Source organism: Condylura cristata, unplaced genomic scaffold (genome assembly GCF_000260355.1).
Source record: "Condylura cristata isolate star-nosed mole 26May11 unplaced genomic scaffold, ConCri1.0 scaffold00003, whole genome shotgun sequence".
Taxonomy (NCBI): domain Eukaryota; kingdom Metazoa; phylum Chordata; class Mammalia; order Eulipotyphla; family Talpidae; genus Condylura; species Condylura cristata.
The window spans coordinates 42398056-42410798 of NW_004567104.1; the positions used below are offsets into that span (position 1 = coordinate 42398056).

The 12743-nt window shown below is 37.3% G+C and overlaps 2 protein-coding genes across 7 annotated transcripts in view; one reads left to right on the forward strand and one right to left on the reverse strand.

Annotated features, from left to right (window-relative positions):
- Window positions 1–9132, reverse strand: part of DZIP3 (DAZ interacting zinc finger protein 3) — a 68197-nt gene extending 59065 nt beyond the window's left edge. For 4 of the 5 annotated variants that reach the window (XM_012733728.1, XM_012733724.1, XM_012733708.1 and 1 more), the window contains exons 1-2: window positions 9020–9132; window positions 3523–3658 (exon numbers count right to left, since the gene is read on the reverse strand). The gene's annotated coding sequence lies outside the window, so the exon portion shown is untranslated. The remainder of the gene's footprint in view (window positions 1–3522; window positions 3659–9019) is intronic. The other variant, XM_004675227.2, reaches the window with a different exon arrangement.
- Window positions 9133–9450: 318 nt separating this feature from the next.
- The window catches only part of KIAA1524 (KIAA1524 ortholog), a 29303-nt gene continuing 26010 nt past the window's right edge, over window positions 9451–12743 (forward strand). The window contains exon 1 of one of the 2 annotated variants that reach the window (XM_004675229.2): window positions 9451–9636. Coding sequence is in view for 1 of the 2 variants with exons in the window: in XM_004675228.1 (XP_004675285.1) it covers window positions 9535–9636 (102 nt within the window). In the remaining variant the exon portion in view is untranslated. The remainder of the gene's footprint in view (window positions 9637–12743) is intronic. The other variant, XM_004675228.1, reaches the window with a different exon arrangement.

The window sequence follows — 12743 nt, forward strand, 5'->3', positions numbered from 1 at the left end:
AAAAAAGATACAAAACTTTAACCTTATGGTACACATTGCTAAATAGCTTCCTTCTTTATTTTCCATAGGGACATATGAGTTCATGTTTAACCCAATCTTCAAAACATTAATTTTTTTATTAAAACTTTTTTTTTAAGATTTATTTTTGTTTATTTGTGCATACAAGAACTGGGGTGTAGACCAGAGGTGGTAAAAGAATTCACAGGAGACAGACTGGGGAGCAGAACAGGTGGATCCACTGAAATACACTGCTGAGGGGACAAGAGGTAAGACAGTAGAGGTTTGCTGGGCCATGTGGGTCAGCTCCCTCCCTGGGAGGGAGTCAAAGTCATGCTTACAAGGGTTGGCCATAACTTAATAGTGCTGAGACTTTAACCCCTGCACCATCCGACGGCCCTGTATTAATTATTTTTAATTTAAAGTAATATTTAAGGTATCCCTGGTTGCACAACAGATTAAGCTGCAACCTTATGAAACTAGCCACAGCCACTGCACATGAGAGTTTGATCCCTGGCTATGGCGCAACAGACCTCTCCTGCCAAGCCTGCTGCTCCCTTCAGTGGTGTATTTCAGTAGCTGTGACTGTTCTCCCCATTTTGTCTTTGGTGAAACCTCCCACCCCCCCCTCTGGTCTGCACATCTGGCCTGCACCCACCTTTTAAAAATAAATGTTTAAAAAAATAATAAAGTGGAGCCCTCCCTGGTGACACAGTGGGTTAAAGCACAGTACTAAGAAGCTAAAGCCACTTCAGCATGAGTTCTATCTCGCCCTGGAGGTGACCCACATGGGGCAGCAGACCTCTCCTAAGCCACCTGCTGCACCTCTCAGCAGTGTACTTCGTCAGTTGGCCTCTTCTGCTCCCCAATCTGTCTCTGGTGAATCCTCTCACCGCCCCTGCACCTCTGGCCTGTACCCCAGCTCTGTATGCATAAATAAATAAAATTTTTAAAAAATGAGTGATATTTAGCTACTTTTCCCCCAAAATCATGAGTCTATATTTCTATAAAATAGAGGTGAAACATGAAGAGCTCTTGCATTCTTTCTGTTCAAATATCAATGTATGTTACGGAGGTTTCCTGAAAGAGAAAAAAATACTGAGACAACACAAGTGAAAACAAAGGGAAATAGTGACTTTAGTGTACCTATTTATGTATAGTGTTCTCTATTTAATTATCCCAAGAATAACTCTTTTAAATTAGTTCCATTATCTCTTCCAGTGTGAATTCAAGCCTTTTACACTGCATTGTCCTCTCTTAAGCTGACTTCTCTTTATGACTGCATTGAACATAAGCCCAGGAAGTGTTAAAGTAAACATCAGGAGCACTATTGCTTGGTACTGTGAGGCAAAGAAAGAAATGAGGAGGAAAAGAAAGTGGTGGCAATAGTATAAATAAAACAGACCTATAAAATGCTTTATTGCTAAACATAAGCTGGTTAAAGCTTCCCACTTGTGGCATCTGGACCACTTATTTACCTCATAAACTGGGTGACCATATGAACATAAACTGAGTATATTTAACCCCCCTCATCATTTAGACTAGTAGAGCTTTCGGAATTCCAACATGAACAGTAATTTAGCATGAGTTATTTCCCTATCATAAAAACACGTTACACAGGCCCTCCCTGGTGGTGCAGCGGGTTAAAGCACAGCACTGAGAAGCTAAAGTCACTTCTGCATGAGTTCGATTCCCGCCTGCCCCGGAGGTGACCACATGGCGTGGCAGACCTCTCCTGACCCGCCCACTGCTCCCCTCAGCAGTGTACTTCGTTGATCTGCTTGTTCTGCTCCCCACTCTGTCTCTGGTGAAGCCTCTCACCACCCCTGCACCTCTGGCCTGTACCCCAGTTCTGTATGCATAAATAAATAAATCTTTAAAAAAAAAAAAACACGTTACGTTACACAGACTATTTCGAATTTACCTACTAAGAATTCAGATTGTATTCACTCAAATTAGCACTGTTTTAGCAAGATGCTGCATTGCCAAGGATGCCAGAAAAAGTCAATTTCAGACATAAGAGAGGAAGTCTTCTGAAGCACCTGAACCCACCTCAGCACTGAGGCCTGAGTATACTGGCATTAATGAGCTTAAAAGACAAGGCAGGTAACTCAGGCTTAAGCGCTAAACGAAGTCTTATAGGGATCATATGTGAAACAAGTATTCCTAATTATAATAATAACATATTCATATTTGACTCATACCAGTTTTAAATTACAGTGAAAGTCTTGAGAGACAAGGATAATTCCCCAACAATTCAAAGCTAATACTTTTTTTTACAAGAGCTAAAAAGAATTATAATAATATATATGCCTCATGTACACACTGGATAGACTCAGCATAAATGAATAGCCCAGGTAGTTTCAGATCTCTAAATCGGTTAGCTGAGACAAGGGAAGTTAGGGTAGTAAAGGGAAGTTCAGTTAGGGAATTAGGGAAAACAAAGGTATAAATAATTAAGTTCTGTCTTTTCTAGGGAAAAAAAATAAGATTAAATTGTTCAGAGAGAGGCCCTTGCAGGGAGACATTTATAAATAAATATGAAAACTAACTGTCATACAGCCTCAGAGACCTCCCATGAAATAAAATCCTTGCTAAAACATTATTTTGGGGTGGCAGATTTTTGTTCCCTGTAGTCAACCGTTAGAACCTCTCAAAGTCTACAATTCAGAAGCTGAGTTATTATTTCATAGAACCAGTCTCTTAAACTGGTCAGTCCAATCAAACACTAATTTTTTTTTACCTTTTTTTTTTCCATATGTGCACTTATTCCACCTACTCTCCACCACCACAGATAGTTTTTAATCAAACACAGATTCCCATCTTCAACCACTGCATTTTCTCATTTAAAGCATCTTAGTTTCTTATGCATCCCTGACAAAACACTTTTTGTTGTCATTATTATAACTCACCTATGTAGAATCAATTTCCCCAAGTAAATTGTTTTAGTTTTACTTGAAAACCTCACTAGGCAATGGTACATGCCTATTTAAATATTCATTCTGCTTCTCTTTTCAAATACTAATGAAACATACAACCTGAAACTAATAATAAAGAGGGGTGGGGTAAACCTTGTTATCATCCACACTAGCCTCAGGTCTGCTTCATCTCTTTAATAAAGCTACATAGAAAATGGCACATCCGTGAAACTTATATGATCAAACTGCTTTTCTTTTAGTTTCTGTAACTCCCCCCAAATATTTTAATTCAATATAGGCATTATTTCATAGCCAGAGCTATGCCTTTCCTAGACAAAACATTCCCTAATTTCTATAATTTAAAAGCTCAGGCATGGGTACTGCCCCCTTGGATAGGCTCTTTCATAGCTGTTTGCACAGGACACAGCAAGGCTCACGAGGGAGGAAAAATCTCTGGCAACAAGGCAGAGAGGACGGAAGGTCTCTCCTTAGCTATTCAGTGTTCAGCTTGAAAAAGAAAATGGTGTAAAATTAGTGATTCAATCAGAAGCTATTTGGATCCTGAATTAAAGTTAAGAAAGGCCTGTAGCATTCACTTGCAGCTTACTTAAATATGAGATGAATCTCTACGATGAGAGGCTTTCCAGGAGAGGCTCATCCATCGGGTCTTTTTGCAGGAGCTGAGCAGACATGTGTGACAAACACTAAGGGGCAGTATCAGCAGCAGTTGCATTTTACAGCCTCTGTTGGGAAGGAAGGCGTAAGTACTTAGCAACGGAAAGGAAGCGGCAGGCTAACACATTACCACTGTGCTTCTAAGGCAATCCAAATGTTCTTATCAGTCTAGAATAGGCTAATGGAAACCTTTAAAATCAGGCTTAACATGGAAAGATGAATCTGGTTTCCCTTGCTGTATTCATTTCAGTAGACTTTGTCAGCAGGAAACTAAAAATTGACTCTGCTTGCTGGATCTGAGGAACTGCTCTTTCACAGACTATTCAGGTTCTGGCAGAACAGAGGCCAGGCAAAAGTTCACTATGAATTTATAGCATATTTTAATACACTAATCAAAATGATTTGTTTGCAGGCTGTTTTCTGGTTGAAAACAAGGTCTTGCCATCTATAGTCTGACAACTGTAAAATGCTTTTCTTTGTGCTTCCTCTGAGCTCCCAGCTTCCACCTTCTCTCATATTTACTGAAATTTACACACATTTTTTTTTTATTTCAAATAAGAAGCTTTTTCTCCCATTTAAAAATTTGTGCTTATTCATGTCAAAGTAGGTACAGGTCTTGTTTTCAATTTTTAAATCATCATTTAAACAACGAATAGGCATTGTTTCTTAAATCTAGTCAAATGCTGTCATTACACTCAGATGCATCTTAATTAATATATTTGACCAAATTTGGCGTTATAATTGGTCAGGAAATCTAAGCTTACATTTCCATGTGTGGGTAAATGTGCCATGTATTTCTATCCTTATAAACTCTGGTACTTACAGACCACACATGTCAGATGGAACAATTATGTAAAACACAGTAAAAATAAAACTTGCTTTTCTCAGTACTACTAGCTTGAAAACAAATTAATATACCTGGTAATTTTTCAAGAGCTGTTGATTTATTGAAAATGTCCTGTGACCTTTACATCAGGGTTTCTCTGTCTTGGCACTATTTATCAAAAGGGCTGGATAAATCTTTATGGATAGTCAAGACATTTGCGGTGGATCTCCTTAGAACTAAAATTTTAATTGTTATTGATTAAATTATGTTGTTCAATAAGTAGCGACTGTTATTCTTGGTGTCTGGAAGGAGAAAATCAAGTGTTCGTGATTCTAACACCTTGAAGTCTTTATTATATACTAGATAGCACCAGGTAGAAAGAATGGTTAGGATCAACAGGTTAGACTCAACAAATAACATCGTAGTAATATTTTATAACAGTTATTAACATTGTACCATTTTATTACTAGCTATGTTAAGATTCAACAAATTATACTCATTACCTAATTTCATTACCAAATTATACTCATTACCTAATTTCTATTTCTTTTTTTTATTTAGTCTTTTCTGCAAGGTCACAAAAATGAACATATGTAAACACAGGTGGCCATAATCTTATTTTCCCCTAAAAACAAAAAATACATATTAAGAGTTTGCTTAGGCAAATTTCAGGACTAATGGAGGATGAATGGAAAATCCTTGCAAAAGTCATCAGAAATTGAAGGTATTTTCTACCCTCAAAGATTAGGGTATTTACTGTCCACCTGAGTTTTTGACATTCTGCAAAGATTATTATCAGCATTATCATGCAGGTATAACAGGAAAAAAAGATCCTTGTAATATATACATACTGTTCCTTATAAATCTGCCAAAATTAGCATCTTGTCCATAGGTTTCTAACTCTCTTTAGACTTATACAATCGTTGCTTATGGACAACAAACTCCCATCAATTTGTTTTCAATGTCTGGAATTTACCTACAATGAATATGCACAAGTTAGGTTTTCATGGGGGAATCCAGATATGAGTTTCAGTTATTTCCAGCTAACACTGCTCAACTCATGCTTTTCAGAAGCATAGCTAGGAAACATTGGAAAGACCATATTATACCTCTAAGCAAACTATCCAAAAGTGGAATATTTTCAACAATGTAAAATATTAAATTATAATTACAGCTGTTGTGCAATAATGCAAAAGAAAAGACAGAGTATTGCGACACCTGTACAGAAAATAATGAAGCAGGGAATGCAGGTGCTACTATAATATAAAAGAAAAACGAATGAGATTAAATTAAATAAAAATAAAAATTCCATTATTTTTTCCAGACATCCCAATAAACAGCTTCACCTATTCCTAAGAGAGCATTCTCCAGTTTAGACACCACTATTTTACATTTTATTATTTTTTTAAAAGATATATTTACGCATACAGAACTGGGGTACTGGCCAGAGGTGCACCCACAGTGCAAGGATTCACCAGAGACAGAGTGGGAAGCAGAACAGGGAGATAAACACAGTCCACTGCTGAAGGGAACAGCAGGAGAGACAGGAGAGGTCTGCTGCAGTGCTGTGTCCTAACTCCTTGTGCTACCAGGGAGGGCCCAACTTCATATTTTAATTCAGAGAACAGATTCTACTGTTCTCATCAATGTGACAATAATTATTTTTTAAAAGACAGGAAATTTAAAATGAAATATGCAAAGGATCTTCTCCTGCATAAAACAGACCTTCCATAATATTAATTATAATTTAAGTTTACATGGCCTGGTTCTGCACAAAGGGTAAAATTGATTTGATACTAGTATATGGGCACATGGCATCCAAATGATTATAGGCCTCTGCCACTTGGTTTCTTCACCTTGAATCTTTGGGAACTAGAGCAATGGATCTTTTGATCTGTTTATACATAATGAAAAATCTCCAAGTTTTATATCTGCCCTCAGGTTTCCACTAGAATGAAAGTAAGGAAACTTCTATTTTAAGAACCCTTTGCTATATCTCCACCCCCTAGAACAGTATCTCCCTGGTCTACATTATACACTGACATTCTTTAAATCAAATTTTTTCATATCAATGCTACATTGATTTAAACAATGAAGCCACCCAACCTCAGCACCCAACTTCTCAGTATTCTTTTTGGTTCTTCCACATCTTTCCAATTTCTGAATATTTAAATACCTCAAGCTTCAGTATTTTCTATCAATACTTACTCTTTAGTCTTGTAACTCTGAAATTTTATCTGTCTTTGATTTATCCCCTTACTTACGAATATGTTCACCTGTTCACTCATCATCTCCTGGATGTCTAGTAAACACTGCAACATAATTGAAACCAAGCTTTAGGTAGCTCCTTCTTCCCACAAAATGGGCTGAAGCAGAATCATCTAGCCACATCAAGCGTAGATCAGACTAACTGCAGTCAATCAACAGACCTGTGAGCAGGTTAAATGTATTCTTTATGATCAATATATCAATATTCCCCACTTAAAATTGCAATGCCCCCATCCTGACTCTGATACTCCCTAATTCCCTTCCTTTTTTCTTCCATAGCACTTATACTAACATTCACATATTTTATTTGTATGTCTGGTTTAGCATCTATAGCCACCATTAAAATAGAAGTTCTACTTGGATATAAGTATTTTTTGTCTATTCAATTCACTGTTGTATCCCCAGAACCTAGTCATCACCTACCATTCAAATATTCATTAAAATTATGGTGAATGAGTGAACAATTACCCAGTGTTTGCACTTCTAGCATAATTTCCATATTATAATTCCCATGTTATAATATGGGAGTAGTCTATAAATTCTGTACTTCTGTCAAAAATAGTATCTTAAAAAACAACTCCTAATCAAGTTTTGTTTAACTTCTTTAAGAGTGCTTCCCAAACTGTAAGTTAAGAAAAATACCTGCAACAAATATAAACAACAGATAGCAATGAAAGTTTACAGAGCAGGAGGATTTGTGTGAACCTGTATTATATTCTATCTTAATGGCTATTTCTACAAATTCTCTAAGTCTTTGGAGAAGAACTAGTACTTAGTAAATGCTTGATGAATCGGTACTTTGAAATTACATGTACCTGCTCATTAACACAATTAAACAGAATTTAAAAAAAACGAAAAGCAGATGCTCACTTCAGTTACTGTCTTTTTTTGGCATTAAAATCTTTATTAAAAAAGTACAGTGTGTAAACATACTAAGCTTTCAACTTTTAACAAGCTTTTATAAAAAGAACAAGAGAAAAATATATATATGTAGATGGAGGAAAGATAAAAAGTAAAGTCACTGATTCTGATGAAGCTTAACTTTACAGGTTAGTTGAACATAACCTAGAAAGAATCAGATGATTCCTATGTGATTCTCATTCTACAGCACAGAAAAAAGATGCAAAACTTCCAGTCCATTATTTTCAAGTATTTCCTCACACGTTGTGTTCTATATCCTGACCTCCAGTTTCTCCTGTGCTCAATCATCTTTATTGGAGAGGAATAATTCTGCTGATTTTTTGTTTATGAATTTACTGTTCTGATATTATTTTTTTAAAACCTAAAATATAAGTTTTATGACACTAGGACTTGTTTTAGCCAATGAACCTCTACTGTCTTGACAAATGTCAAGTATTGTAAGCTGTCAATGAATTATTTATTAACAAGATTACTTGCTGAACTTATCTTATGAAAAGGTATTATTGTTACACAAAGAGACCATAGCATAAGAGACAGATGTAGTAAAAATTTACCTATGATCACACAGTAAAAGCTGGAACTAGAATTTGTAAGAAGACAATCTGGTTCAACTCATCAGTATCATTGTAAATTACACCTCTAAGTCCTGTGGTGGATTCCATGTGTACTATTTAATAATGACCTTACTAGATAGTTCCCTCCCAGGAGGGGATACTTTATCTTTACTCCCTTACTGGTAAAAGTCCATCCATATATTAACTGTTCACAACTCCAGTGATTACATACATACATTACTCACTCAATAGTTTTTTCATGTATGTCTCTAGATTGTAAACTTTCAGATTTAATCTTAAAATTGATATTAATATGAACACTGACCCTTCAAAAATGTAGGGATGCTAAATACTTCTTTAACAAAACATGATTTCTGACGAATGGTTTAATTAAATGGATATGTACTCACAATTTTCTCCAAACTGGTTTTTATAGTTTTATTCAACATTAGCATACACCAGGCAAAAAAATAAAAACACTATTCCATTCACATCATTACATACACATGCACATTATCTGATCAAAAAACGCAAAGTAATAGTGGAATTTTAGTAGACACCAAGATTTCAAATACAATCAATCATGCCAGATAAAGACACCTTAACTTACAACAATTGATGCTAATGAGAACACCCTCCGGAGCAATACCTGGCCCAGAAGTCACCACATGTATCTTTCTCCACTAAGTCTGACAACGACTTAAAGACATAAAAGCATGACTAACTTAACAGAGTCCCAATAGCCATAGGTTTACTCTGAGAAGCATGCCTGGTGGGTGGGCTGGACACGGTTTTAAAATGAGATCCCTCCCAGACCGACTCAAAATCTAAAGCCCAACATTCTTGTCTGAGTTCCTCACCGTGTCTAGACTAGGGGGAAGCGACCGTTTCTCGGCAAGAGGATGATGCACAAAACAAAAACCAGCCATTCTGCGTGAAGGCCGAGAAAGCAAATGAAAACAAAGCGCACCGACGAAAAGGAACCCCCACAGCCCAACCGCACCCCCCGTTGTAGGTGGAGCCACGGCAGCACTTCTCGCGAGATTAGTCGACTTCACAAATTGCGGCGCTGAAACCTCGCGGGTTTTCAGATAAGTGGGCAATTAGGACTGCTCTTAAACCCATTTTCCGACTTACAGTACCTGGGCCCCTCCCTCCCCTGGTCCCCAAGCTCCCTAACCCCGGCCTTCCGCACTCTTCATTGAGTGCGGTCCCCAAGGGTGTGTCTAGGGACTTCCGGGGCTCAACCGGAACCGGAAGTTGGGAGGTGAGGGGGTGGGGCCGACAAATCAAAAAAAGCGCGGCGAACACTGGAAGCTGGAGCTGGCAGGTTGCTGATGGTGGGGTGCTCCTGGAGGGGCTGCGGCCAGTCCCGATGGACTCCACCGCCTGCTTGAAGTCCTTGCTCTTGACCATCAGTCAGTATAAAGCCATTAAATCCGAGGCGAACGCTGCCCAGCTTTTGCGGCACTTGGAGGTGAGGGGCTCCGGGATTGGGGACGAAATGGGTTTCCTGGAGTCAGTCTAGATACCTACCCTCATTTCCCTCCACGTCCGAGCGATTACTGAGTTAGACCTAAGAAGAGTGAGGGTAGGGCAAAAGGTTAGGGAATTTTTTTTAACTGTGTTTGGGGTGTTCGAAGGGAACACACGGAGCTGTGTATTTTCCTGATTTATTTTTTCTCGTAGAGTTCTCGATATACCTCGGTTATTGATGGTGGAGGTGACGAAGATAGATGATTAAAACTTGTTTTATCCCTTGTCCTTTATCAGTTTACAACCTGAACCTGTTGCTTACTGCATTTGGTTGAACTCGAACTTAGGAAATATTTTAACTTTCTCTGAGCTATGAAGCAGTCTCCGTAGTCATCATACTTTATTTTTTCTTTGCTAAAATACATTGTTCACAGTTTTTTACCCTAAAATATAGAATTGTTTGGCTTGTTTCTAGAGTGCTCATTGCCGCTTATTCTGATTATTTGTGAGTAGGTTTTTAGCATTTGCAAGCATTTCTTATGTATTCATGAAATTCCAGCAGACATTGCCCTCTGTTTAATAAAAACAAGCTCAACCAGAGTTTAAGTTTCTCTGGGGCAACGTTGTATCCGTAAATTGAACATAATTTTAAAATATATTCTGTTTGTTATATGATGTATGGCAAAAGTTAAGTAACCAAAGATGAGCAAGTATTTCAGAGATGATTGTGACTGGAACAACAACGTCAGCCTTTGTTGAAACTGTGGTGTATTGAATGTATCTTTGTTCTCTAACTTCACAGGTGCCCCTTTTACTATTTAGGCTGTCCATTTCCAAAATAGTTCTCTCTTTTCATTCATACCTCAGTAAATCCCTACAAACATAATGATTAAGGAGTTAATTGTTAAATACTAAAATTTTGTTTCTCAGGATTAAACAGTGCACTAGTGGCTGCTAGGAAGGTAAAAAGTAAGCAGAGCCGTTGGTTTTATTGATCAAAAGAATTAGAAGGTAAGTATTTTAGATATGAATCTGAAGCTTTACCTCTCTTTGAGGATGAACAGGTGTGAATTAAGGAAGACTTCAAAGAAATTTGAAACTTAGACTACTCTGTTATACTGTGTTCCCAAACATTTATGGAGCTTACCTAAAACTCTTCTGCCATTTAGCGAAATAACACACATAAACTGCTAAGATGCATTATTAATCTTTTAAGAGAAGAACTGGATGGCTATTTTTTTTTAGCATGTGTACAGTGAAGTGGCTACCACCCTATATCATCCTATAGAATTTTTGCAGCCCTCAGATTTTTTCAATTATCCTTTCTCATAAATTTAGATAATTGAACACATAAATGTATTTTGGTGTCTGGCTTATTCCACTCAGTGAAATTCACTTAGTTGCACATATGCTAGTACTTTATTGCTGTCTAGAATCCCTTTGTATAGATAAATAACACACTTTATACTCATTGTGTTGATAGGCATTTGGGTTGTTTTCAGTTCTGGGTGGAATTTTGATGTGCTACAAACATTTTTAATCATTCTGTAGCTATATCTATTAATTTCTCTTAGATACCTACCAGTGGGACTGTATGGCTTAGGGTAGGTTTATATTCAGTTTTAGTTGAAACTGTCAAATAGTTTTTCAAACACCACACCATTTTACTTTGCTACTAGAAATATATAAAAAGAAATTTGCTATTTATTCACCCACATTGGTACATAGTGTTTTCAGATTTTTAAGTTTTAACCATGATATTAATGAGGCCACACTTGATGATAGAGGTGGTTTCTATGGGAGAGTTTGTTCATTCTGCTGTTTTACTACACTTTTTTTTTCTTTATATCCCTTGCAGATTTTAAGTTTTGATTTTTTTTTTTTTTTTTTTGGATTGGCAGAGCTGAGTTGGTCTCATTCTTGATGGTTTCCTACACACAAATCTTATGTAATGATAATGAGCATGAATTCAGGAATAGTGAATACCAGTTGTGCTACTATTTGTCTCAATTTACTACTTTGCAAAGCAGTTTGCATCTACCTTAGAGTTGCAGGAAGATACAAAGATTTAGCACACCAACTCAAATTTAAGAAAATAAGTAACCCTATCAAAAAATGGATAGATCTAAATAGACACATTCCTAAAGAATACATAAAAATTACAGCAGACACATGACAGAAATGTTCACCATTACTTATTGTCAGAGAAATGACAATGACATGCCATCTCACACTCATGGGAATGGCCCAGAAATAAAAAGTGGTTCTGAGGTGTGGAGAAAAAGAAATCCTTGTATGTTGTTGGTAGGAATTAGACTGGTCCAACCCCTATAGAAAACAGTATACAGGGCTCTCAAAACACTAAAACCATCTACCATATGATCCTGCAGTTCTACTCATAGGTATCCAGAGAATAAATACACTAATTTGAAGAACCATGTGCACATTTATATTCATAACTAGTTATTACAATAACTAAGCTATGGAAACAACCTAAGTGGGAAATAAGTGGTAAATAAAGAAGTTGTGATATGTGTACATAATGGAATACTATTCTATAAAAACTTTTAAAAAGTTTAAAACAATGAAATCTTGCCATTGTAACAACATGGATAGAGTGAACTTGCCTTTGTAACAACATGGATAGAATGAAGGGAATAAGTAAAATAAGGCACAAGAAGAAAGATAAATACTGATGATTTCATGTGAAATACAAAGGAAAAAAACAAAGGAATAAACCAAAACTAACCCTTAGAAATTTGCGTGCAGAACTGAGGCTGCCGGAGGGGTTTGGGGTAGTAGGAGTTACAGGTGGAGGCTGCCCAACGGCCAATGGCTAATAACTGAGGATTATTAATGTGCTTTGGTGATGGGTGTGGTTTGGTAACATAGACTTAAAGAAATGTAAAATTATATCCTTAAAATATTCTTGGTGGGGGCCCTCCCTGGTGGCGCAGCGGGTTAAAGCACAGCACTGAACATCTAAAGCTGCTTCCGCATGAGTTCGATCCCACCTGCCTGGGAGGTGACCACATGGCGCGGCAGACCTCTCCTGACCCGCCCGCTGCTCCCCTCAGCAGTGTACTTCGTCGATCTGCCTGTTCTGCT